The sequence below is a fragment of the Chelonia mydas genome, chromosome 13 (genome assembly GCF_015237465.2).
Source record: "Chelonia mydas isolate rCheMyd1 chromosome 13, rCheMyd1.pri.v2, whole genome shotgun sequence".
NCBI classification, from domain to species: Eukaryota; Metazoa; Chordata; order Testudines; family Cheloniidae; genus Chelonia; species Chelonia mydas.
The window spans coordinates 35,288,166-35,313,401 of record NC_051253.2 but is presented as its reverse complement, the minus strand read 5'-3'; the positions used below and the strand labels follow the sequence as shown (position 1 = coordinate 35,313,401).

Here is a 25,236-nt window from a genome sequence, read left to right as displayed (position 1 = left end):
ATGTCCCCCCATGTCCCCCCAATTCCCCACCAGGAGGAATGGAGGAACGGCACCAGGGAGTGGAGGAGAAACCGGATGCTACCCCCCACTGGAGTCCACCTGGGTCCCCCCATGTCCCCCCCATGTACCCCCAATTCCCCTCCAGGAACCCCAGCCTCCACGTGGGACCCCCTCACTCCTCTTCCCCCCCCCCGGAGCAACCTGCCCCACTCTGATCCCCTGTCCCAGGGTCCCCCTTCCGCCCAGAACAGCCCTCCTGCTCTGGGGGGCCCCTGCTGACCCTCCCCCCTCATACATCTTCTGGGCATCTGGCCCCTTCCCCTCCCCCCACTGCCACTGGGGTTCCCGCTGCATTTCCAGTCCACATTCTGGACTTGGGGTGTCCCCTGCCCCTCCACCTTCTGGAGTTCCCCTTTAAGGGTCTCAGGGGTCCCCTGCTGACCCCACCCCTCCCCCACTGGGGCTCCCCACTGACCGGCGCCCTGTCCCGCAGAGGGGATGCTGGTGGTGAGCGGCGTGGACCTGATGGGGCAGCGCTCGGGGGCAACGCGCCGAGCCCACCACACGGACGAGTTCGAGTACGACGAGCTGATCGTGCGCCGGGGGCAGCCCTTCGACATCCGCCTGCAACTGCAGCAGCCCTACGACCCCGAGCTGCACCGGGTCTGCCTGGAGCTGCTCGTCGGTGAGAGACGCCCCCCATGCTCCCCCTGCTGCCCCCTGCAGGGCCCCCCACTGCTCCCCAGCGCCCCACTGCTCCCCCTACGACCCCGAGCTGCACCGGGTCTGCCTGGAGCTGCTCGTCGGTGAGAGACGCCCCCCATGCTCCCCCCGCTGCCCCCTGCAGGGCCCCCCACTGCTCCCCAGCGCCCCACTGCTCCCCCTACGACCCCGAGCTGCACCGGGTCTGCCTGGAGCTGCTCGTCGGTGAGAGACGCCCCCCATGCTCCCCCCGCTGCCCCCTGCAGGACCCCCCACTGCTCCCACCCCCCACTGCTCCCCCTACGACCCCAAGCTGCACCGTGTCTGCCTGGAGCTGCTCATCGGTGAGAGACGCCCCCCATGCTCCCCCCGCTGCCCCCTGCAGGGCCCCCCACTGCTCCCCAGCGCCCCACTGCTCCCCCTACGACCCCGAGCCGCACCACGTCTGCCTGGAGCTGTTAATCGGTGAGAGACACCCCCCATGCTCCCCCCGCTGCCCCCTGCAGGGCCCCCCACTGCTCTCACCCCCCACTGCTCCCCCTACGACCCCGAGCTGCACCGCGTCTGCCTGGAGCTGCTCATCGGTGAGAGACGCCCCCCATGCTCCCCCCGCTGCCCCCTGCAGGGCCCCCCCACTGCTCCCCAGCGCCCCACTGCTCCCCCTACGACCCCGAGCTGCACCGGGTCTGCCTGGAGCTGCTCGTCGGTGAGAGACGCCCCCTATGCTCCCCCCACTGCCCCCTGCAGCGCCCCCCACTGCTCCCACCCCCCACTGCTCCCCCTACGACCCCGAGCTGCACCGCGTCTGCCTGGAGCTGCTTGTCGGTGAGAGACGCCCCCCATGCTCCCCCCGCTGCCCCCTGCAGCGCCCCCCACTGCTCCCACCCCCCACTGCTCCCCCTATGACTCCGAGCTGCACCGCGTCTGCCTGGAGCTGCTTGTTGGTGAGAGATGGGCCCCCATGCACCCCTGCTGCTCCCCCCTTCCACCCTGCTGCCCCCTGCTGCTCCCCAGCGCCCCCTGCTGCTCCGAGCTGCATCAGGTCTGCCTGGAGCTGCTCATTGGTGAGAGTTGATCCCTGGGGCCCCTTCTACGTCCCACTGCCCCCCAGCACCTCCTGCTACCTCCCTGCTGCCCTCTTCCTGCCCCCGCTGCCCCCTGCTGCCGAATGGCACCCCCTGCTGCCCCCAGCAGCCCCCGGTGCCCTGCAACTCCCCCTGCCGCTCCCCCCTTCCATCCCATAGTGCCCCCTGCCTCCCTGTGCTTCTCCCCAATGCCCCATGGCAACACCTGATGGGAGACAGGACCCTGCACTGCTGGATCTCCGGCCCCACTCCCCACAGTGCCCCCTGCTGAATCCTGCATGCGGTTCTGGTCGCCCCACCTCAAAAAAACTTATTGGAATTGGAAAAGGTTCAGAAAAGGGCAACAGAAATGATGAGGGGTCTGGAACGGCTGCCGTATGAGGAGAGATTAATAAGACTGGGACGTTTCCGCTTGGAAAAAAATGACTCGGGGCGGGGGGATATGATCATGACGGGTGCGGAGAAAGTGAATAAGTGTCATTTACCCCTTCTCATAACACGACAGCCAGGAGTCACCCAATGAAATTAATAGGCAGCAGGTTTAAAACAAACAAAAGGAAGTATTTTTTTCACACAATGCACAGTTAACTTGGGGAACTCCTTGCCAGAGGATGTTGTCAAGGCCAAGACTATAACAGGGATAAAAAAAAAAAAACTAGATAAATTCATGGAGGACAGGTCCATCAATGGCTATTAGCCAGGATAGGTGGCCCTGGCCTCTGTTTGCCAGGGGCCAATGGGAGACAGGGGAGGATCACTGGATGATCACCTGGTCTTCCATTCCCTCTGGGGTACCTGGCGTTGGCCACTGTCAGAGGATAGGACACTGGGCTAGATGGACCCTTGGTCTGACCCAGTCTGGCTGTTCTTATGAGAGGCCGAGGCTGATCGGCGGGGTGGGGAAGGAATTCTGCCTCTCCACGGGGCTGGCTCTGAGGTGTGGCCCATTCCCTTGGTTGCCGACCCAGCTGGCTTTGTAATTAACCCCCTTCCTAGGTCCCACGCCCTGGGGCCACAAACCCACCCGATCATTAGCGGTCCGACTGCACCAGCAGCTCCCCAGATGTGGTGGCCACATTCCCACACCCCTCTCTGCTTGGCCAGACCTCAAGGCCACATGGCACCAGTGTGGGGGAGCTCACAACACCCGATTCGCCCCCTGTCCTATCTGAGGGCACTGCTGGGGGGAAGCTCGCAGCCCTGGAGACCCCACTTTCCCAGCTTGGGGTCATTGCTGGGGAGCAGCTCACAGCGTGGCAGTCCCAAGATGGCTGAGAGACAGGGTGTGGGAGGCAGCAGGGTGTGGAAGGGAAGCGGGGCAACCGCACCCCACTGGGCCCCACCCCCGCTCCCCCACACTCGGGTCGAACAGGTTTGGGAGGGGCCCCTCCTGCCCAGACCTGCTGATGGAGCTGAGATCACAGGGCTGGGATGGCAGGACACGCCAGGCCTGTGAGCTTCCCCCCAGCAGTGGCCCCGGCCAGGGATATGCCGGGCCTATGAGCTTCCCTCCAGCAGTGCCCCTGGCTAGGAACAGCCTGGGGTTGCAAGCTTCTCCCCAGCAGTGCCCCTCCAGTCCTGTGCTATGTGAGATCAAATACCTCTGGGTGTCTGGGCCCGGGGATGGGGGCACATGGGGGTGACTGGTCCATCTGTAGAGAATGGCGGGGGGGGGGGGTAGATGGACAGAGGGTGGGGGGGATGGATTGTAGGTTTCTCCTGGAAGGGGTTGGCCAGAGCAGGGAAGAGTTGATGGGGGTCTGGCTGGCTTGTTGGGGGATGAGGTGTCAGGGAATAGAGAGGGGCTGGGCAGGGAGAGGCGGCGGGCTGGCCGGAGGGCTTGGGGAGTGGGGTGTCAGGAAATAGAGAGGGGCTGGGCAGGGAGAGGGAGGGGGCTGGCTGGAGGGCTTGGGGAGTGGGGTGTCAGGAAATAGAGAGGGGCTGGGCAGGGAGAGGCGGCGGGCTGGCCGGAGGGCTTGGGGAGTGGGGTGTCAGGAAATAGAGAGGGGCTGGGCAGGGAGAGGCGGCGGGCTGGCCGGAGGGCTTGGGGAGTGGGGTGTCAGGAAATAGAGAGGGGCTGGGCAGGGAGAGGCGGCGGGCTGGCCGGAGGGCTTGGGGAGTGGGGTGTCAGGAAATAGAGAGGGGCTGGGCAGGGAGAGGCGGCGGGCTGGCCGGAGGGCTTGGGGAGTGGGGTGTCAGGAAATAGAGAGGGGCTGGGCAGGGAGAGGCAGGGGGCTGGCCGGAGGGCTTGGGGAGTGGGGTGTCAGGAAATAGAGAGGGGCTGGGCAGGGAGAGGCAGGGGGCTGGCCGGAGGGCTTGGGGAGGGGTGTCAGGAAATAGAGAGGGGCTGGGCAGGGAGAAGCGGGGGGCTGGCTGGAGGGCTTGGGGAGGGGTGTCAGGGAATAGAGAGGGGCTGGGCAGGGAGAGGCAGGGGGCTGGCTGGAGGGTGGCTGACCACAGGGCGGGGGGGGTTACCCTGCAGAGGGTTTAACTCCCTGTCTCCCCCCCCCGCCAGGTCCCACGCCCCAGGTGTCCAAGGCCACCCACATCCTGGTGCCGGTGGGGGCCCCGCTGCCTGGGCTGGGCTGGGCAGCCGAAGTGAGGGACTCCAGCAGCAACAGCCTGTCCCTGCGGGTCAGCACCGCCCCCACCGCCGTCATCGGCAAATACCGCTTCAGCGTCAAGACCCGGAGCCGGGCAGGCGAGTACCAGATGCCCTTCGACCCCCGCAACGAGATCTACATCCTCTTCAACCCCTGGTGCCGCGGTGAGTGGGGCGCAGCGGCCAGGGGGAAGCACGTGGGGGTCAGGCTCGCAGGGCGTGGGGGCACGGCCAGGGGGAAGCTCACAGCACATGGGGGTCAGGCTCGCAGGGCGTGGGGGGCGCGGGGATGTTGCCAGAGGGAAGCTTGCAGCCGCTGGGGGTCAGGCTCGCAGGGCGTGGGGGCACGGCCAGGGGGAAGCTCACAGCACATGGGGGAGCCAGAACACCTGGAGCAGGAGGGTTTGGGGTGGAGCCATGGGGGAAGGGTGGGACTGCGGGGCCGGTGTCAGACTGATGGTCCCTTCCTCCCAAGGGGGCTCGGTGTGGACAAAGAGGACAGGGTGTATCTGGGGCAGGAGGGGCCAGGGCCGCGGGGCAGTGGGCGGGGCCGAGGGGCAGTGGGCGGGGCTGTGAGGCAGTGGGCGGGGCTGTGAGGCAGTGGGTGGAGCTGACAGGCTCTCTCCCCCCCCCCCCCCCCCCCCCCAGAGGACGCCGTGTACCTGCCACAGGACGACTGGCTGGAGGAATACGTGCTCAACGAGAGCGGGCGCATCTACTACGGCACCGAGAGCCAGATCGGGGAGCGCACCTGGAACTACGGACAGGTGGGACCCAGGGGCAGGGATGGGGGGGTCCTGGAGCAGAAGGGGGATGGGGCAGGGCTTACCCCAGGGGAGGGGTCCTGTGGCAGGAGGGGGAGAAGGGAGGGGGATGGAGGAGGGGGCACCCCAGGAGAGGGGTCCCCGGGCCGGAGGGGGCTGTTCGGCGCTGACCACCATCTCTTCCCCCCCAGTTTGACCGGGGGCTGCTGGACGCCTGCCTGTACATCCTGGACCGGCGCGGGATGCCCCACTCGGGGCGCGGGGACCCCATCAGCGTCTCCCGCGTCGTCTCCGCCATGGTGAGTGGAGGAGGGGCCCGTGGGCGGGGGGGGCACCTCCACCCCCCTAGCCCATCCCATCCTGACCTCCACCCTCCGCACCTGTCTGTCCCTGCAGTCCCTCCCCTGACCTTTCTACCCCCCCTCACCGCTCTCTCTCCCCCCCCCCCCCGGTGTGGGGCAGGTGAACTCCCTGGATGACAACGGGGTGCTGGTGGGGAACTGGACGGGTGACTACTCGCGGGGCACCAACCCCTCGGCCTGGGTGGGCAGCGTGGACATCCTCCGGCAGTACCACCGCACTGGCTACCCCGTCCTCTACGGCCAGTGCTGGGTCTTCGCCGGCGTCGTCACAACCGGTAATCAGGGCGCGCCGCTGCTGGCGGGGGGCACTGCCCCCCACTGGCCACGGGGGGGGCATCACCTGAGGGGAGCACCAGGCCTGGCTGGCCAACAGGGGGCATTGCTGGGGGGACACGCTGCCAACTGGTCACTCGGGGGCATTGCCGGGGGGGGCGTGCGAGACCAGCAGACCACTGCGGGGGGGGGAAACCACCCCTGGCCAGCTGCCGGGGGACACCACTGGGGAGGGGGGATGTGCTGTCTCCCACTAGCCATTGGGGGGCACTGCTGGGAGGGAACACGCTGCCCCCACTGGCCACTAGGGGGCACCGCTGTGGGGGAACACGCCAGGCCTGGCTGGCCACCAGGGGCACCGCTGTGGGGGAACACGCCGGGCCTGGCTGGCCACCAGGGGGCACCGCTGTGGGGGAACACGCCAGGCCTGGCTGGCCACCAGGGGGCACCTCAGGGGGACGCACTGCCCCTTCTGGCCACCAGGGGGCACTGCTGGGGGGAGGTTGTGGTCTGACTGGTCAGTAGGGGGCCGAGGGAATGAACGAATGGGAAGCGGGAAGGAAAGACTGGAGACAGAGAAGCACTGGCGGGGATGCCGGGAGAGGAAGAATAGAGGGAATGAAAAGCAAGGAGAGGGGATGAAAGCAGGGCTTGCGAGAAGGAGGGAATGGAGGAATGCAGAGAAAGGAGGACTAGAAGGAAAGAAGAGAGGCGTGGGGGGTGGAAGGAGAGAAGGAATGAAACAACCGAGGGAAGGGAAGAGAGAGCGAGAGGGAGGGGATGGAGACAGATGGAGGATGAAGGAGGGGAGGGAGGAATGGAGGCAACGAAGGGATGGAAAGAGGGAGGGAGGAAATGAATGAATCAAAGAATGGAGGGAAAGAATGAAGAGGCCAGACAGGGCTAGCGCTGTGCCCCTCCCGACAGCCCGACACACATACCCCCGTTCTGCCCCCCTCCCCAGTCCTGCGGTGCTTTGGGATCGCCACCCGCACGGTCACCAACTACAACTCGGCCCACGACACGGACGTCAGCCTCACCATGGACGTCTACTTCGACGAGAACATGAAACCGCTGGAACGGCTCAACGCCGACTCCGTCTGGTGAGGGGGCGGCCACCGGGGGGCAGCTCCCGGCTACTCCAGTAGGAGGCGCTGTGGGGAGGGAGGCGCTGGCTGTGGGGGGGAGAAGGGGGGCTCTGATGCAACCGGTAACCCCCCCCCCGCTCTGCCCCCCAGGAATTTCCACGTGTGGAACGACTGCTGGATGACCCGGCCCGACCTGCCCTCAGGGTATGACGGGTGGCAAGTGGTCGATGCCACCCCGCAAGAGACCAGCAGTGGTGAGTGGGGGGCAGAGGGGGGGGAAGCAAGGGGGTGGAGGGCAGAGGAAGAAGGGGGAGGGGAGAAGAGGGGGAGGCTGAGGAATAGGTTTGAAAGCGAAGCCAGAGGATGAGATGGGGGTCTTGGACAGAGGGGTCCCCTTCTGCTGGAGCGTGAGAAGCCCCCTCCCACAATGCACCTCCCCCTGGGCGCACTTCCCCTCTGGTGGGTGTGATCCAGTGTCGGGGAGTTCCCCAGGACAACGGGAATGTGGCTTTTGGGGCCCTGAGCCCCACAGGGGATGTTCGTGTGACTGTGTGTGTGTCTCCCACCCCCACTGCCTCTTCCCCGAATTCTTCCCATATCTGACCCCCTTAACCTCTCCCCCCAGGTATCTTCTGCTGCGGGCCCTGCTCGGTGGAGGCCATTAAGAGAGGGCAGGTGTATCTGAAGTACGACGCGCCCTTCATCTTTGCTGAGGTATTTGGGGGGGGAGGGCAAAAAAGTCTGCTCCCCCCAAAGATGAACATCAGTATTTGGGGGGGGGGCTGTGAAGGGGTGGGGTCTTTGTGGGGGCAGGGTCTCTCTGTGGGACCCTGTGTTGGGGCGGGGTCTCTTCTTAGGGGCTGCGAAGGGGCCAGGACAGTGAATGAGGGCTGTGAAGGGGAGGGGTCTCGGTGGGGGCAGGGTCTCTCTGTTGGACCCTGTGTTGGGGTGGGGTCTCTCCGTAGGGGCTGCGAAGGGGCCGGGACAGTCTATGGGGGCTGTGAAGGGGTGGGGTCTCTGTGGGGGCAGGGTCTCTCTGTGGGACCCTGTGTTGGGGCGGGGTCTCTCTGTAGGGGCTGCGAAGGGGCAGGGACAGTCCATGGGGGCTGCGAAGGGGCGGGGTCTCCGTGGGGCGCTGACCCAATCCCCACCCCCCAGGTGAACAGCGACAAGGTGTACTGGCAGCGCCAGGCCGATGGCACCTACAAGATCGTCTACGTGGAGGAAAAGGCCATCGGGCACCTGATCAGCACCAAGGCCGTGGGCTCACACCAGCGTCACGACATCACCGATCTCTACAAGCACCCTGAGGGTACGCGTCGGGCACGGGGGGGGCAGCGCCAGGCGGGCCGGGCCCCTCGCACCGCCTTACACACTCGCCTGTGCACGCTTGGCCACGCAGGTTTCATCCTTGCCGTGCATGCCTGCTCATGGCACCTCGGCTGCATTTGCACACTGGCTCTGGCACGCTGCACACACACTCTCCTGCACGTGCACGCTCACTGTTGCATACTTCACATGCCCTCTTCTTCATTTGCACACTCACTCTTGCACACTCCTTTGGCCTCTCTTACGTATATACGCACTCCCTGGGCACTCTTGTCCTTCTCTCTCACCATCCTGTTTGCACGCTCAAGTGTCAGTGTTTGCAGGCTCCTGTCTGCATGTCTTCCGCACTCCATTTGCATGCTTGCCTGCTGGTTTTGTTTGCACGCTCGTTCTTGTGCCCTCACCCGTCCAGGTTTGCGTGCTCCCGTCTCCCTGGGCGCTGTTGATCCATTGTACGCTCCATCCCTGGACCCCCACGCATCGCCGTCTGCTCAGTGCGACCACGCTCTCCGGGGAGCTGGCCCGAGCAGAGTTGTGACACTCCCCTCACACGGAGGCTGGGCTCCCAGTGGTGCAGGAGCATTTCCAGGAGGATTTGACCCCTACCAACCCACCCTGTCGGGCCGGTTCCCTTCGTATTTGTTCTGGGTCTTGGCTCATCTCCGATTTGGAGAATGGCATTCCAGGGGCCAGGCCGGCCCCTCCTCGGCTCACGCGGAGACCTGGACCGAGCGTGGCCGGATCTGGGCACCTTTCCTCGCTGCTTGTGCCAAACACGGGGCTGGGCTGGTGTGCGGGTGTGCGGGTGAGCGGAATGCGTGGGGGAAAGAGCCCCAGCGAGCTCCTGTAACAGCCGAGCGTTCGTATACCGAGGTACACACTAACCTGACACAGACGTGTTGGCTAGCTTTGCACACGCAACCGTGTTTGCACACGCACTTTTACACGTGCGTATGCTCACCTGTGCACCCCAAACACGTTTCCACGCTCGCTTGTTGGCCTTCCCACTCCCTCGTTTGTGTTTGAGCACCCACTTTTCTGTTTGCACCCATACGTTCACCTGCACGCTTGCTTGGTCATTGTTGCACACTTACTCATGCGTGCACACACACATCTGTTCACACGCTCCGTTTTCTGCACTTGAACTCTCTCATTCTTCCACCGACACATTTCCACGCAGTCGCACGACTACGCCTGCACACTGATTTGCCATGTTAGCACACACACAATCCTGTTCATGATCATTTCCCCTGCATTTGCACGCTCATTCATGCACACCCACGTCTGCAGCCTTTTGTTTCTGAATGTACACACTTACTCGCCCATTTCTGTTTGCACGCTCATCCATTTCTCTTTGCACACTCACCTTCTAATACGCCCTGGTGTTTGCACACCCATGCATGCTCAGGCACTGCTGTTTGCGCACAAGCGCCCACCCTTGCACAAGGACACTAGTCCCGGGGGGAGGCCCAGCTCCCGCCCTCGCTGACTCCTCGTGGCCCCCCCACCAGGCTCGGAAGCCGAGCGGCAAGCGGTGGAGACGGCGGCACGGCACGGCACCAAGGCACACATCTACAAGAACAAGGAGTGGGGCGAGGACGTGTCGCTGAGCGTGGAGACCTCCGAGGCCATCATGGGCCAGGACGTGAGCATCCAGGTGGCCCTGAGCAACCGGGGCAGCAGCAGCCACAGCGTGGCCCTCAGCCTGCACCTGGCCCCCATGTTCTACACGGGCGTGACGGGGAGCACCTTCAAACAGGAGAGCCGGCAGGTGCAGATCCCGCCGGGAGGAGGTGAGCCCCGGCCCCCTGAACCTCGACCCCCTGAAGCCCTGATCCCCCTGCAGGCCTGATCCCCTGACCCCCCCGCAGCCCCAACCCCCTGCAGCCCTGAACCCCAACCCCCTGCAGCCCTGAACCCCTGACACCCAGCGCACCCCCGCAAACACCAACCCCCTGCAGCCCTGACCCCCTGGCCCCAAGCCCCCACACCCCTGAACCTCAATCCACCTGCAGCCCTGGCCCCCAGGCCCCTGAACCCTGGCCCCGTGGAGTCCTGACCCCCTGCAGCCCTGACCCCCAGCCCACCCCCCAAACAGTGATCCCCCTGCAGCCCTGAACCCCTGCCCCCTACAGCCCTGATCCCCTGGCCCCTTAGCTCACACCCCTGAACCCCAGCCCCCTGCAGCCCTGAACCCCCACCCCCTGCAGCCCTGAGCCTCCGGCCCCCTAGCCCACACCCCTGAACCTTGACCCCCTGCAGCCCTGATCTCCTGCAGCCCTGATACCCCGATCCCCAGCCCACCCCCCAAAGTCTCTGAACCCTGACCCCCCAGCCTCCAATCCATCCCCCTGAACCCCAACCGTCTGCAATCCTGAGCCCCAATCCATCCCCTGAACCCCAGCCCAAATCCTCCAGTTCTTGAAGCCACAAAACCACCCACCCACCTCCCAAACGCCTCGGAAGCCTGACCTCCTAGCCTCCAGGGAATCCCCCTGAATCCTGACTCCCTGCAACCCTGATCCCCTGGGCCCCGCGCTCCCAACCCATCCCCAAATGCCTCTGAACCCCGATCCCCTGAAACCCTGGTCCACAATCCATTCCCCTGATGCTGGATCCCAAATCCCCCCAGCTCCTAAACCCCCAAAACCTCAATCCACACCCCTGAATCCCAATCTCCTGAGCCCACGGTTCCCAGCCTCTTATCTCCCCATCGCGAACCCACAAATCCACCCTGTCTTCTAAGTCTCAGTCCACACCCCCACATCCCTGTGAACCCCAATCTCATCTCCTGCGCAGCCAAACCCCACCTAGCCCCCCAAGTCACCCTGAACCTCCAGCTTCTGAACTCCCCAATCCCCTGCACGCCGATGCCCAGCCCCCCAGAACCCCAAACTACGCCGAGGTGACCCAAAGCGACTTCAAACAGGACCGGCTACCTGCCTGGCAAAAGTGGTACCTCCAAACCCATCCCTCCAGGGCCCCCCAAACCTCCTCCCCCCAAGTCTCCCCAAACCCACCCCCACCACTGCATATCCCCCCGAACCCTCAAACCCAGCCCCCGATCTCAGAAGCCCCGCACATACCCCGAATCCCGTCCTGACCCATTGATCCTCTCAGCCCCGGCCCCTCCGTGACCCTGGGTGCCCCTGCCCCCACCGGGCTCTCTGACCCCCTCCTTGCCCCCTGCAGCCCAGTCCGTCCGCATGGTGGTGTCCTATGCCGAGTACCAGCCCCACCTCGTGGACCAGGCGGCCCTCATGCTCAGTGTCTCGGGGAAGGTGGCTCAGACCGGGCAGGTACTCGCCAAGCAGCACAGCTTCCGCCTGCGCACGCCGGACCTGACGCTCACGGTAAGGGGGCCCGGACGCCTGGGTTCTCTCACTATGGGGGGAGAGTCTGGCGCTCACGGTAAGGGGGCCCGGACGCCTGGGTTCTCTCACTATGGGGGGGGTCTGATGCTCACAGTAAGGGGCCCGGACGCCTGGGTTCTCTCACTATGCAGCGGGGGGGAGGGGTCTGACGCTCACGGTAAGGGGGCCCGGACGCCTGGGTTCTCTCACTATGCGGGGGGGGGGGGTCTGATGCTCACGGGAACGGGCCTGGACGCCTGGGTTCTCTCACTATGGGGGGGGTCTGACGCTCACGGTAAGGGGGCCGGGACGCCTGGGTTCTCTGACTGCCGGGGGGGCCCAGACACCGGTGTTCTCTGACTATGGGGGGAAACCTGACACTTGAGTTCTCTGAGTGCTGGGGACAGCCCGGACACCTGGGTTCTTGCACTATGGGAGGGGGGGGTCTGACGCTCACGGTAAGGGGGCCCGGACACCTGGGTTCTCTCACTATGGGGTGAGAGTCTGACGCTCACGGTAAGGGGGCCCGGACGCCTGGGTTCTCTCACTATGCAGCTGGGGGAGGGGGGGTCTGACGCTCACGGTAAGGGGACCCAGACACCTGGGTTCTCTCACTATGGGGGGGGTCTGACGCTCACGGTAAGGGGGCCCGGATGCCTGGGTTCTCTCACTATGGAGGGAGAGTCTGACGCTCATGGTAAGGAGGCCCAGACACCTGGGTTCTCTCACTATGGGGGGAGTCTGATGCTCACGGTAAGGGGGCCCGGACGCCTGGGTTCTCTCACTATGCAGCCGGGGGGGTGGGTCTGACGCTCACGGTAAGGGGGCCCGGACACCTGGGTTCTCTCACTATGGGGGGGGGTCTGACGCTCACGGTAAGGGGGCCGGGACGCCTGGGTTCTCTCACTATGGGGGGGGTCTGATGCTCACGGGAAGGGGCCTGGACGCCTGGGTTCTCTCACTATGGGGGGGCGTCTGATGCTCACGGGAAGGGGCCTGGACGCCTGGGTTCTCTCACTATGGGGGGGTCTGACGCTCACGGTAAGGGGGCCGGGACGCCTGGGTTCTCTGACTGCCGGGGGGGCCCAGACACCGGTGTTCTCTGACTATGGGGGGAAACCTGACACTTGAGTTCTCTGAGTGCTGGGGACAGCCCGGACACCTGGGATCTTGCACTATGGGAGGGGGGGGGGTCTGACGCTCACGGTAAGGGGGCCCGGACACCTGGGTTCTCTCACTATGGGGTGAGAGTCTGACGCTCACGGTAAGGGGGCCCGGACGCCTGGGTTCTCTCACTATGCAGCTGGTGGGGGGGGGGTCTGACGCTCACGGTAAGGGGACCCAGACACCTGGGTTCTCTCACTATGGGGGGGGTCTGACGCTCACGGTAAGGGGGCCCGGACGCCTGGGTTCTCTCACTATGGAGGGAGAGTCTGACGCTCACGGTAAGGAGGCCCGGACACCTGGGTTCTCTCACTAAGGGGGGCTCTGACGCTCACGGTAAGGGGCCCGGACGCCTGGGTTCTCTCACTATGGGGGGAGAGTCTGACGCTCACGGTAACGGGGCCCGGACGCCTGGGTTCTCTCACTATGCAGCGGGGGGGGGGGGTCTGACGCTCACGGTAAGGGGGCCCGGACGCCTGGGTTCTCTCACTATGGGGGGGGGGGGTCTGACGCTCACGGTAAGGGGGCCTGGACACCTGGGTTCTCTCACTATGGGGGGGGTCTGACGCTCACGGTAAGGGGCCCGGACGCCTGGGTTCTCTCACTATGCAGCCGGGGGGGGGGGGGCGGGGTGTCTGACACTCACGGTAAGGGGGCCCGGAAGCCTGGGTTCTCTGACTGCCGGGGGGGCCCAGACACTGGTGTTCTCTGACTATGGGGGGAAACCTGACACTTGAGTTCTCTGAGTGCTGGGGACAGCCCGGACACCTGGGTTCTTGCACTGGGGGGGGCAGGGGGGAACCTGAGGCTCATGGTAAAGGGGGGTCCAGGTGCCTGGATTCTCTCACTGCAAGGGCAGGTGAATCGAGAGGACCCAGACACCTGGGATTTCCTGGGGGTGGGGGGCTGTGTGGGGAGGACGAAGCTGGCCCGGACACCTGGGTTCTCACCTCTCTCTCTCAGGTTCTGGGCCCAGCTGTGGTGGGCAAGGAGACCCAGGTGCAAGTCGTCTTCAAGAACCCACTGCCCCAGACGCTGACGGGTGCTGTCTTCCACATGGAGGGGTCGGGGATGTCCAGCCCCAAGGCCACAACCATAGGGTGAGTGATCCCCCCACCCTCCTCCGCTCCCACTCCTCTCTCAGAGCCAGGGATGGAACCCAGGAGTCCTGGCTCCTAGCCCCACACCTCTAACCACTAGACCCCACTATCCTCCCTGAACAGGGGAGAGAACCCAGAAGTCCTGACTCCCAGTCTCCCCACACCCTGCCACTCTAATCACTAGACCCCCCTCCCTTCCCTGAGCTAGGGATGGAACCCTGGCACCTGGCCCCCCTCTTCTAACCACTAGACCCCATTCTCCTTCCTGAGCTGGGGAGAGAACCCAGGAGTCCTGGCTCCCAGTCTCCCCACCCCCTGCCACTCTAATCACTAGACCCCCTCCCTTCCCCTCCCCTAGCCACGGATGGAACCCAGGAGTCCTAGCACCCAACCCACTTCCCTTTGCTCTAACCACTAGACCCCCTTCCACTCCCAGGGCTGGGATGGAACTCGGGCGTCCTGACCCCTTCTCCTCTCCCCACAGGACCATCGGTGGGCACCAGACGATCTCCTTCCGCCAGACATTCGTGCCGCTCCGGGCCGGGCGGCGCCAGCTGGTGGCCAGCCTGGACAGCCCACAGCTCTCCCAGGTCCACGGGGTGGTGACCGTGGATGTAGCCCCGGGCGCAGGGGGCCAGCCGGCCCCCGCTCGCAGCTCCCCAGCCCGGGAGGCCCGGGCCAGGGGCTCCCCCGCCAGGGGCTCCCCGGCACGGGGCTCCCCAGCCAGGGGCTCCCCGGCACGGGGCTCCCCCTCGCGCCAGCCAGACCCCCGGAACTCCCCCGCCCGTCACCGAGACCCAGGCCGGGCCGGCCGGGCCGGCTGAGCCCCACAGGGGGCAAAGGGGTGCTCGGTGCCGCGGGCGGGAGCGGGGCGTCTGCCCCCCCACCCGCCCCCCCGCCCCCCCCCCCCGCCCCCCCGCCCAGCAGTGTTGAAATGCGGCTCCATCCATCCACACTCCCCCTCCCCCCCCGACCCCCGACCCCTCTGTCTCCACCCAGCCCCCGCTGAAGTCCCCCAAGCTGCCGTCCTGCCCGCCGCGGACCCAGCGCCCCTGCTTTCCGCCCGCCGCAGAGCGAGGGAGCAGCTCCTCCCGGGCCCCCCGGGGCTCGGCCTCCCGGCGGAGGCGGATCGCGGAGCCGTGGCCGGGCCGTTCCCGAGCCGGGGGGACCCGGCGGCGCCTCGGGCTCTGGTCGTTGTTTGCAATAAAGGTTTGCCCCAGACTCCCGCTTCCGACGTTTTCTCCGCCCGCGGGGCCCGCGGGGCGCAGGGACCCGGGGGGGTCCCAGCCCAAGGCGGCGGAGCCACCCGCGATGGGGGGCGGGGGCACGAGGAAGGGGCGGGGTCTCCCGGGGGCGGGGTTTCACGGGGGCGGGGCCTCCCATAAGGGGCGGGGCTGCGGCGGGAGCCAGGATAACTCGGCCGCCTCCGGCCCCGACTCGCGCAGCCCGACCCGGAAGTGACGTGCGGAGACCGGCCCGACGGCGGGCGGCGCGAGCGGCAGGGCCAGGAAGAGCCGCCAGCGGCCCGGGCCGGGGCCAGCCATGGCCGGAAGTGACGTGGGAGAAAACGGGTGAGTGGCGGTGGGGGCAAGAGGGTCCGGGGACGGGGACACGAGGGGCGGGGCCGGCGCTGGGAGCGGGACAGGGGGCGGGGCTATTGGGTCCGGCAGTTGGGCGGGGCAAGAGAGGGGGCGGGGCACTGGGGCGGGGGAGGGGCTAGAGAGAGGCGGGGCAGAGGAAGGCGTGTCCAGAGGCTGGAGGTGGGGCAGGGCTAGGGCAGGGCCGGGTGGCGGGGCGGGGCAATAGGGATGGAGGTGGGGCGGGGTCGGGGCGAGAGAGGGGGCAGGGCGGGGCAGTGGGGCTGGAGGTGGGGTGGGGCAGGGGCTAGAGAGAGGCGGGGTAGAGGAGGGGAGGGGCAATAGGGATGGAGGTGGGGCGGGGCTAGGGGGCCCGGAGGTGGGGAGGGGGCGGGGCAGTGGGGCTGGAGGTGGGGCGGGGGAGGGGCTAGAGAAAGGCGGGATAGAGGAGGGGCGGGGCAATAGGGATGGAGGCGGGGCGGGGCTAGGGGGCCCAGAAGTGGGGTGCAGGAGACACTCTGACCCCCCCTTTCTGTCTCTCTCCCCCCAGGTGGGTGGTGGGGGGCAGCGCGCCGGCCCCCCCCCAGCCAAGACCCCTGTGCCCCCCTGCGGCTGGCCGCAGCGGCTGCCTGGCAGGTGGTGCGGGCGCGGCAGGTGCGCGACTTCCCGCGGGTGCTGGGGCTGCTGGAGGCCGTGGGGCAGGCGGCCCCTGACATCGTCTGCTTCCGCCACTACGCCCGGCTGCGCCTGGGCCTGCAGGCTGCGGTAAGGGGGGGCATCTGCCCCCGCCCCCCCGCCTCCCCCCCAGCTCTGGCCCGCTAGCCCAGTGTGCTCTGCTCCCCCGCAGGTGATCATGGGGATGCTGCAGGAGGAGCAGCCGGACGGGAAGATCTACCACGCCGTGGACACCTACTTCCCCGAGGGCGAGCACCAGCGCCACCCGCTGGCCGTGAGTGCCGCCCTGCAGCGGGGGACGGCTCCCTGGGCACCACGTGGCACTAGGGGGCGCCGCGCTGCAGGGAGCGGGGCGGGGGGATCAGCAGGGGGCACTCTTCTCTGGCCATCAGACCTGGCCCCAGCATGGCGCTAGGGGGCACTGTGCTGCAGGGAGGGGCGGGGACCCAGTGGGGCGCTCTCCCCCCACACTCAGTGCTGGCACTAGGGGGCGCCGCGCTGCAGGGAGCGGGACAGGGGGATCAGCAGGGGGCACTCTTCTCTGGCCGTCAGACCTGGCCCCAGCATGGCGCTAGGGGGCGTTGTGCTGCAGGGAGGGGCGGGGACCCAGTGGGGCGCTCTCCCCCCACACTCAGTGCTGGCACTAGGGGGCGCCGCGCTGCAGGGAGCGGGGCGGGGGGATCAGCAGGGGGCACTCTTCTCTGGCCATCAGACCTGGCCCCAGCATGGCGCTAGGGGGCACTGTGCTGCAGGGAGGGGCGGGGACCCAGTGGGGCGCTCTCCCCCCACACTCAGTGCTGGCACTAGGGGGCGCCGCGCTGCAGGGAGCGGGGCGGGGGGATCAGCAGGGGGCACTCTTCTCTGGCCATCAGACCTGGCCCCAGCATGGCGCTAGGGGGCGTTGTGCTGCAGGGAGGGGCGGGGACCCAGTGGGGCGCTCTGCCCCCACACTCAGTGCTGGCACTAGGGGGTGTTGTGCTGCGGGGAGGGGCGGAGGCTCAGTGGGGCGCTCTCCCCCCACACTCAGTGCTGGCACTAGGGGGCGCTGTGCTGCGGGAGGGGTGAGGACCCAGTGGGGCGCTCTCCCGCCACACTCACTGCTGGCACTAGGGGGCGTTGTGCTGCAGGAGGGGCGGGGACCCAGTGGGGCGCTCTCCCCCAACACTCAGTGCTGGCACTAGGGGGCGCTGTGCTGCGGGAGGGGTGGGGACCCAGTGGGGCGCTCTCCCCCCACACTCAGTGCTGGCACTAGGGGGCGCTGTGCTGCGGGAGGGGTGGGGACCCAGTGGGGCGCTCTCCCCCCACACTCAGTGCTGGCACTAGGGGGCGCTGTGCTGCGGGGAGGGGCGGGGGCTCAGTGGGGCGCTCTCCCCCCACACTCAGTGCTGGCACTAGGGGGCGCTGTGCTGCGGGAGGGGTGGGGACCCAGTGGGGCGCTCTCCCCCCACACTCAGTGCTGGCACTAGGGGGCGCTGTGCTGCGGGGAGGGGCGGGGGCTCAGTGGGGCGCTCTCCCCTCACACTCAGTGCTGGCACTAGGGGGCACTGTGCTGCGGGAGGGGTGGGGACCCAGTGGGGCGCTCTCCCCCCACACGCACTGCTGGCACTAGGGGGCGCTGTGCTGCGGGCAGGGAGCGCTCTCCCCTGGCAATTAGAGCTGGCCCTGTGTGGCAGAAGGGGGCGCTGTGGGTGGGGTGGCTGGTTCCCGTGCCGTGTTGCTGCTGGGCGCCCCACTGCACCCTAGAGGTGGCTGCATTTCAGCAGCTGCTTGGACCCAGGGCCTCACGTCTGCTGCCCCCCGCCCAGACCCCCCGGGACCTGCGCCTGGTGGGAGAAGCCCAGGAGACCTTCCGGGAGCTGGTGCTGGGACTGCTGAGCGACCGGCAGCGTCGGGAGACCTACGTGGAGGTGAGCTGGGATGGGGCGTGGCTCTGGAGGATACCGGGGGTGGGGAATTGGGGTGCTGCAATGTGGGTGTGTTGGGGGCACAGGTGGGGCTGGTGGGCTGTGCTGGGGAGCGCAGAGGGTTGGAGACATGGGGGGCTATTCTGGAGTGCAGGAGGTTGGGGGGCACAGGGAGTTGAGGGGCTGTGCCAGAGGTGCAGCAGCTTGGGGGGGCTGTGCCAGAGGATGTGGGGCACAGGGAGCTGGGGGGCTGTCAGGGGGTTGGGGGCACACAGCTGGGGGGCTGTGCTAGGGAGCACATGGGGTTGGGGGCCACACAGGGGGCTGTGCCAGGGGGCACAGGAGGTTGGGAGCACAAGGAGCTGTGTCAGGGGGTTGGAGGGCACGGAGAGTTGGGGGGCTATGCCAGGGGGCACACAGGGTTGGGGGGGGTCCAAACGGGCAGGGGCTGTGCTGCATGCCACATGGGGGGCACAGAGAGCTGGGGGGCTGTGCCGAGGGCACATGGTGTTGGGGGGTCCGCACGCTGACGTCTGTGCTCTCGCGGCAGGAACAGCTGGAGGCCGAATACGGGGAGCCCTTCCTGGGGGGGCTGGAGGGGCTGCTCTACGAGTATCTGGTGCGCCTGGAGAGCTCCCTGTCCCCGCCCCAGCTCCAGCAGGTATGAGGAGGGAATGGGGGGGAGCAGGAAGGAAGCGGGGGTCAGTTCTGGAACCCACACTCTAATCCCCCCTCCCCTCAGCTGCAGGAGGCTGCCTGGAGCGAGTGCCCCCTGGCTGGGTCCCCCCAGCGCCCCCCACAGCTCGGCGTCCTGGCCCAGTACCTCACCGACATGGGCCACCACCAGCCCACGGGTAGGCGGGGCTTTGGGGGGGGCACGCCGGCGGACGGGAGTGCCTGGGGGTGGGGCAGGTGGCTGGGTGGGAGCGCCTGGGGGTGGGGCGCATGGGTGGGTGGGAGCACTTAGGGGTGTGGCATGTGGCTGGGTGGGAGCGCCTGGGGGTGGGGCGCATGGGTGGGTGGGAGCACTTAGGGGTGTGGCATGTGGCTGGGTGGGAGCGCCTGGGGGTGGGGCAGGACTCATGGGGCAAGACATGGGGGGGCAGAACTCATCCCAGGCTCCACCCACTTCCCTTCTCCCCCCAGGCTTGGTGACCAGCACACCCTCCCTGCCCCAGCCGGGGGCGGAGCAGCCACTGCCCAGGACGCCTGGGTCCCACCAGGGGCAGAGCCAAGAGGGGGCGGCGCCCGCGCAGGAAGAGTGAGTCTGTCTCCTCCCCGCTCCCTGTCCCCTCCCACCTTCCGCCCTGCTCACCCCCTCCCCTCTCTCCCCCCAGGATGCCCCCCGACCTTGGCCTGCACTGCCAGCCGCCCGAAGAGCAGGACCTGGGTAGGTATCAGCCGCTCGGAAAGGGGGGAACCCAGGCGGCCGGGTGGGGTCCCCCAACGCAGGGACCAGGACAGGGTGGAATCCCGGGTTGTCATTCCCTGGCCTTTTCCCCCCACCCCCACAGGAGCAGGGGCCAGTGGTGAACCCAGGAGTCCGTGTGTATGTCCCCACCCCCATGCCAGGAGGAACCAGGAGCCTGGGTGTGTCCCAATGGTGAACCCTGAGGGGGGTGCACTTGTCCCCATCCCCACGCACCCCTGCGAGACCGAGGTTGGGTTGAACCCAGGCGTCCGGGGCCACATGTGTAACGCCCTGCTCCCTCCAGACGCGAGCAGGGACATCGTGTGGGAGTCGGAAGAGGAGGAGAGCTGCTGCCCCCGCAGGAAGGTAAGCGAGGGGGGGGAGGAGGGGGGGCAGGAGACACTGCCAGGGCTCAGGCTAGTGCAGAGCGGCCTGGGGGTCTGGGGGCTCAAGGGGGGCAGTTGGAGCTTGGGGGTGGTCAGGGGTCACTCAGGGGGCCAGGCTCTCAAGCTGAGATTCAAGGGTCACTCGGGGTTCATGGATTACTTGGGGGGGGGGGCCAGGGTCTCAGGGGGCTTCAATGGTCACTCAGGGGGGTTCAGGGGTCATGTGGGGTGCCTGGCTCTCAGGGGGCTTCTGGAGTCACTCAGGGGGCCAGGCTCTCACACTGGGGTTCAGGGGTCACTCAGGGGGCCAGGCTCTCACACTGGGGTTCAGGGGTCACTCAGGGGGCCAGGCTCTCACACTGGGGTTCAGGGATTACTTGGGGGGGCCAGGGTCTCAGGGGGCTTCAGTGGTCACTCAGGGGGGTTCAGGGGTCATGTGGGGTGTCTGGCTTTCAGGGGGCTTCTGGAGTCACTCAGGGGGCCAGGCTCTCACACTGGGGTTCAGGGGTAACTTGAGGGCGCAGGCTCTCAGGCTGAGGTTCAGGGGTTAGGCGGGGGGCCTGGCTCTCAGGCTGGGGTTCAGGGGTTAGGCGGGGGGCCTGGCTCTCAGGCTGGGGTTCAGGGGTTCCTTGGGGGGCCTGCTCAGACCCCATCACTCACACACACCCCCGTCGCCCCCAGGCCAGCTACCAGCGCACGCGGCACAACACCCTGATCCCCACCCTCTCCGACCACCTGGACCCCCAGCAGGTGAGTGACCCTCCGTGTGCCCTGGGGACGAGGGGCGCTCCTGTGCCCCCCTCACCCACTCTCCCTCTCTCGTTGCAGGTGCCCTGGCTGCTGCGCTCCCGGAACCCTGCCCCCTCTAGGGGGGGCAGCTCCCCCACCCCACGGCACAGATGCGTCAGCCTCCGGAGGGTGCCCCACAAAGCCTCTTATTGGTGACACCAAATAAACATGGCACATGATTCAGCCCGGTCCCCCCCCTCGGTCTCCTTCATTTGGGGGGTGCCCCATAGCCCACCTCTGGCAGAGCAGGGGGAGATGACCTTTGGGGGGGATGGATCCCCTGGAGGAGACGGGGAGGGAATTAGGGGTCCCTTCTGCCCCCCTTAACGTCAGGGGCTGCTCCGGGGAATGGAATGATCGGGGAAAATTCGGAGATCCCTTGGCTCTGTCCCCTCCATCCTGCGGGGGTAGGGCTGAGCACTGCTGCCCCCGTGCTTTCAAGAGGGAAATATTGGGGTGCCCAGGGCAGGGGGTTCCTCGTGGCTGGGCCTCAGCCCCTCAAAGAGGGGGATTAATAGGCAAAACTCCTCAGGGTGGGGCCTGACCCTCGAAGTTGGGGTTCATTATGGGGCCCTGATCCCCTGGAGCTGGGGTGTGCTGGGGGCCCCTAATCCCCTGCCCCGAATAGGGGGGGCCCCTGAGGGGTGACCCGGATGAAGGTGGTTCGGCGGCTCAGCTCCTTCAGTTTCGCGGCGCCCACGTAGGTGCAGGTGGAGCGGAGCCCGCCCAGCAGGTCCCGCAGCGTGTGCCCCACGGCGCCCCGGAACGGCACCTCCACCGCCCGGCCCTCCGACGCCCTGCGGGGGAGAGTGTGAGAGCCCCACGGCGCCCCTCAGGAGGAGAGCACGAGAGCCCCCAGGCGCCCCCCGGGAGAGAGCCCGGCCTGCCCCACAGCGCCCTCCAACGCCCTGCGGGGGAGAGTGAGAGAGCCCCACGGCGCCCCTCAGGAGGAGAGCCCATCCCCAAAGCACTTCCCAGGAAAGCACTGTCCCACCTCCACTTCCTGCCCCCAGTACCCCCCTGGGGCGATCCCAGCCCTCCCCACACAGGCCCTGCCCCACTCTCACAGCACCCCCTGCAGAGCGAGCCTGGGCCGTACCTGTACTCTGCCACTCCCCCAGCATATTTCTTCATGGCCACGTCGGAGCTCATCCCATAGAAGAGTTTGTATTTCTTGCCCCCCCTCTCGATCAGCTCCCCCCCTGACTCCGTGTGTCCTGCCAGCATCCCCCCTAGCATGACAAAGTCTGCGCCGGCACCTGCAACCACAAGAGGGGGGCTAGTGAGGTAACAGGACCCCCAGCTCGCTCAACCCAAGGTGGGAGGTGGGCTGCACTTACCAAACGCCTTAGCCACGTCCCCCGGGCAACTGCAGCCCCCATCCTAGGGGAGAGAGACAGAGAGAGCAATCAGGAGGGGAAACTGAGGCACTCCCCTGCTCAGGCCAGCCATGGAACCCAGGAGACCTGGCTCCCAGCCTCCCTGCTCTAACCACTGGACCCCGCTCCCCTCCCAGAGCCAGATAGAACCCAGGAGTCCTGGCTCCCAGTCCCCTGCTCTAACCACTGGCCTCCCCTCACCTCACTGGATAGAACCCAGGAGTCCTGGCTCCCAGTCCCCTGCTCTAACCACTGGCCCCCCTCCCCTCACCGAATAGAACCGAGCCATCTGGTGCTGCTCACCGAGATGATGTGCCCGTTGAGGCCATGGGCTGCATCGGCACATTCCAGAACAGCGCTCAGCTGGGGGTACCCCACCCCTGTCTTCTTCCGAGTGGTACAGACCGAACCTTGACACAGCAGGGATGGGCATCAGTGCCCACCAGTGGGCGAGAGCACCCCACTAATGGGCGATCCCCCATCCTGCTGAGATGGTCTGGTTCCCCCCATCCCCTGGAGTGTGTGTATCCCCCTCACCCTGCTGAGATGGTCCAACCCTCCCCAGGCTGTGTGTATCCCCCGCATCCTGCTGAGAAGGTCCAGCCCCCTGCGGGGGGTGTATCCCCCCCACACCCCCCATCATGCTGAGATGGTCCAGCCCTCCCACCCCCCTGGGTGTGTATCCCCCTCATCCTACTGAGATGGTCCAGCCCCCACAGGGTGTGTGTATCCCCCCATCACGCTGAGATAGCCCAGCCCCCTCCCGGGGTGTGTGTATTCCCCCCATCACGCTGAGATAGCCCAGCCCCCCAGGTTTTAGCCCCACCCCCGGCCCAGTCACCTGGTCCAATGCCCACTTTGATGATGTCGGCGCCAGAGAGGATCAGCTCCTCCACCATCTCCCCTGTCACCACGTTCCCAGCCTGCAGGGAGATCAGGGAGCCCTCAAGTCCCCACATGCCCTGGGGTGGGGGGCAGTGGAACGTACCATCATGGTGGGGAGGGCTGTACATACCAGGGGTGGGGTTCATACCATGATGTGATTGACAAGGGAGTATGTACCATGATGGTGGTGGTGGTCAGGGGGGCGGGAGCAATGGTGTGATTGACAAAGGGTACATACCATGAGGGTGGTACCAGCTGGGGGCAGTATGTACCACCATGTTGTGACTGGAAGGGATGGGACGGTACGTACCACAATGATGCAATTGGTGGGGGAGAGGGCAGTACGTACAGTGATGGTGGTAATGGCCCAGGCTGGGCTGGTACATACTATCACTGTATGACTGATGGGGGTGGGGCGGTACATACCATGATCGTATGAGTGGCAGGGGAGTAGGTGGTACATACCATGATAGTGGTACTGGCAAGGGTGGGGCAGTACATACCATGATGGTGGTACTGGCGGGGGTGGGGCAGTACATACCATGATTGTATGACTGGCGGGGGTGGGGTGGTACGTTCCATGATTGTATGACTGACGGGTGGGGGCGGCACGTAGCATGATGGTGGTAGTGGCAGGGATGGGGCAGTACCAACCATGACTGTGTGACTGACGGGGGTGAGGCGGTACGTACCATGATGGTGTGGTCAGGGAAGCGTTTGCGCACGTCCCGCAGGAACTGGACAAAGTGCTCCGAGTAGCCGTTGGCCACGTCCAGGCAGATGTAGCGCACCTGGGGTAGGGCTTCCAGGATCTTCTCCAGCTGCTCCAGGTCTGAGGGGCTGGTGCCTGAACTAGCCGCCACGTGCTGGAGAGACACACTGATGTGAGGACACTCCGAGACAGAGATCTCCAGGGGTAAGATCTGGGGAGGAGGGAGTTGGGATGGCTTCCTGGGGCAATACGGGGAGAGTGGGGTGATCTGTGGGGGAAGGGGACTCCCTGGCAGTGGGGTACTGGGATTGTTTTCTGGGGAGAGAACATCCCCCCGAGGCAATAAGGAGGTAGTGGGGAGGGGATGGGATGGCTCCCCATAGGGCAGGAGACACCCCTGGGGCAGCTGGGGGAAAGCGGGGGCTAGGATGTCTCCCAGGACAGCATCGGGGTTCATTCCCCTGGAGGTAGTTGGGGGCGTGGGGCCAACACCCCCCCACACCCCGTGCACCTGCAGGCAATCGGGCTCCTGGGCAGCAAACTCCTTCCACTCCTCCAGCTTGTAGTGCTTGTGGATGGCAGTAAAGAGTGAGAACTGTGGAGAAAGAAGGATATAGGGGTGTGACACTGAGCAGAGGGACGCCCTCACCCCGACATCCCATCATAATGGAATAATCCACCAAGAGAAAAGATCCCCCCCCTCCCCCAAAATGGAATTGCCAACCAGGAACAGAGATATCCTTCCACCCCATATAATGGAACAACCCACCAAGAAGATATAATGGAACAGAGAAAAGAAAATTCTTCCCCTTGCTATAATGGAACAGCCCACCAGCAGGTGGGAATATTCCCCCCCTACTATAATGGAACAGCCCAAAATCATAGTCATGAACTCCCCTTCGTATAGTGGAAGATTCCAGGGGACACCCTGATTGTTGATTGGCTGTGCACTTAATCAGGTGGTTTACAGTGCTGCTTCAGCCTTGAGGGGAGGAGGGGGGGATCCCTAATGCTGATTGGCTGGGAAGTCAATCACATGGCTTATAATGCTGCTACAGTCCTGCAGGGAGGAGGGGGGATCCCTGATGCTGAATGGCTGGGGCAGTTAATCACATGGTGTATGACCTGCCCCAGGGTTGGTTGGGGGGGATCCCCAGTGCTGATTGGCTGGGAAGAAGAACACATGGGGGTGTGTGGATCCCCTTTGCTGATTAGCTGGGGAATCAGTGATGCTGCTGCTACAGGAGATGGCTGGGGGATCCCTGGATCAGGTACCTTGCAAAGGGCTTTGGCCATCTCGAAGGTGCCCACAGTGTCCATGTTGGCGGCGATGATGGGGATCCCACTATACTTCTGGTGCGAATTGCGGAAGGTGAACGATCGGAGGAGATCCACCTATGCCAGAGAGGGAGAGAGGCGCTAGCAGGGCACCCAGAGGAAGAACCCTAAGGGTGCACCATATCTGCCCCCAGCCACTCAGGGATAGGCTGTGGGTCTCCCCCCAGGAAGGCCTGGGGACTCCTAGCAGAGCGAGAGCCAGGCTGGGGCACTTACCTCGCTCCGGGATTTCAGGGTGCTGCGCTTGGGTCTCAGCAAGACGTCCTTGAAGTCCAGCTTGATGTTGTTATCGATGTGCGGCATGGTCGGGGAGGCAGAGTCTGTGGCTCAGGACACGCTGGGGAGACTCCTCCACAAT

The 25,236-nt window shown here is 66.0% G+C and overlaps 3 protein-coding genes across 8 annotated transcripts in view; 2 read left to right on the top strand and 1 right to left on the bottom strand.

Moving 5' to 3' along the window:
* TGM1 (transglutaminase 1) overlaps nucleotides 1-18,231 on the top strand; it is a 21,117-nt gene extending 2,886 nt beyond the window's left edge. For 2 of the 4 annotated variants that reach the window (XM_037915701.2, XM_043526832.1), the window contains 13 exons: nucleotides 494-685; nucleotides 4,303-4,554; nucleotides 5,038-5,156; nucleotides 5,345-5,452; nucleotides 5,616-5,790; nucleotides 6,753-6,891; nucleotides 7,027-7,130; nucleotides 7,502-7,590; nucleotides 8,035-8,188; nucleotides 9,717-9,998; nucleotides 11,398-11,558; nucleotides 13,686-13,822; nucleotides 14,307-15,036. In XM_037915701.2, the coding sequence (XP_037771629.1) occupies nucleotides 494-685; nucleotides 4,303-4,554; nucleotides 5,038-5,156; nucleotides 5,345-5,452; nucleotides 5,616-5,790; nucleotides 6,753-6,891; nucleotides 7,027-7,130; nucleotides 7,502-7,590; nucleotides 8,035-8,188; nucleotides 9,717-9,998; nucleotides 11,398-11,558; nucleotides 13,686-13,822; nucleotides 14,307-14,646 (2,252 nt within the window). In that variant the 3' untranslated portion in view covers nucleotides 14,647-15,036. Of the gene's footprint in view, nucleotides 1-493; nucleotides 686-4,302; nucleotides 4,555-5,037; nucleotides 5,157-5,344; nucleotides 5,453-5,615; nucleotides 5,791-6,752; nucleotides 6,892-7,026; nucleotides 7,131-7,501; nucleotides 7,591-8,034; nucleotides 8,189-9,716; nucleotides 9,999-11,397; nucleotides 11,559-13,685; nucleotides 13,823-14,306; nucleotides 15,037-18,220 lie in introns of those variants that run through there. The other 2 variants (XM_043526830.1, XM_043526831.1) reach the window with 2 other exon arrangements.
* Nucleotides 15,134-20,753, top strand: TINF2 (TERF1 interacting nuclear factor 2). Its single transcript, XM_043527360.1, has 12 exons — nucleotides 15,134-15,164; nucleotides 15,268-15,393; nucleotides 15,950-16,164; nucleotides 16,247-16,348; nucleotides 17,880-17,981; nucleotides 18,529-18,639; nucleotides 18,721-18,832; nucleotides 19,125-19,239; nucleotides 19,316-19,368; nucleotides 19,694-19,755; nucleotides 20,457-20,525; nucleotides 20,604-20,753. The coding sequence occupies exons 1-12, from the start codon at nucleotides 15,134-15,136 to the stop codon at nucleotides 20,718-20,720; spliced, it is 1,215 nt and encodes a 404-aa protein (XP_043383295.1). The 3' UTR covers nucleotides 20,721-20,753.
* On the bottom strand, nucleotides 20,695-25,236 carry GMPR2 (guanosine monophosphate reductase 2). Of its 3 annotated transcripts, XM_027827736.3 has the most exons (9): nucleotides 25,095-25,236; nucleotides 24,816-24,935; nucleotides 24,052-24,135; nucleotides 23,521-23,694; nucleotides 22,785-22,866; nucleotides 22,247-22,353; nucleotides 21,905-21,947; nucleotides 21,664-21,823; nucleotides 20,695-21,361 (listed from the first exon to the last, which is right to left on the bottom strand). In XM_027827736.3, the coding sequence occupies exons 1-9, from the start codon at nucleotides 25,179-25,181 to the stop codon at nucleotides 21,172-21,174; spliced, it is 1,047 nt and encodes a 348-aa protein (XP_027683537.2). In that variant the 5' UTR covers nucleotides 25,182-25,236; the 3' UTR covers nucleotides 20,695-21,171. The 3 variants fall into 3 exon arrangements, with proteins under 3 accessions (XP_027683537.2, XP_043382830.1, XP_043382831.1); XM_043526895.1 differs by lacking the exon at nucleotides 24,052-24,135; XM_043526896.1 differs by lacking the exons at nucleotides 22,247-22,353; nucleotides 22,785-22,866.

What these genes read in the sequence shown, in the direction of transcription:
- TINF2 (XM_043527360.1), top strand. Translation starts at nt 15,134, where the DNA reads ATGGGGGGCGGGGGCACGAGGAAGGGGCGGG. An exon ending in AGTGACGTGGGAGAAAACGG is followed by an intron (nt 15,394 to 15,949) that starts GTGAGTGGCGGT and finishes CTCTCCCCCCAG; the next exon opens with GTGGGTGGTGGGGGGCAGCG. An exon ending in CCCCGCCCCAGCTCCAGCAG is followed by an intron (nt 18,640 to 18,720) that starts GTATGAGGAGGG and finishes CCCTCCCCTCAG; the next exon opens with CTGCAGGAGGCTGCCTGGAG.
- GMPR2 (XM_027827736.3), bottom strand. Translation starts at nt 25,181, where the DNA reads ATGCCGCACATCGATAACAACATCAAGCTGGACTTCAAGGACGTCTTG. An exon ending in TGGCCAAAGCCCTTTGCAAG is followed by an intron (nt 24,136 to 24,815) that starts GTACCTGATCCA and finishes CTTTCTCCACAG; the next exon opens with TTCTCACTCTTTACTGCCAT. An exon ending in GGGGGAGTGGCAGAGTACAG is followed by an intron (nt 21,362 to 21,663) that starts GTACGGCCCAGG and finishes TCTCCCCCGCAG; the next exon opens with GGCGTCGGAGGGCCGGGCGG.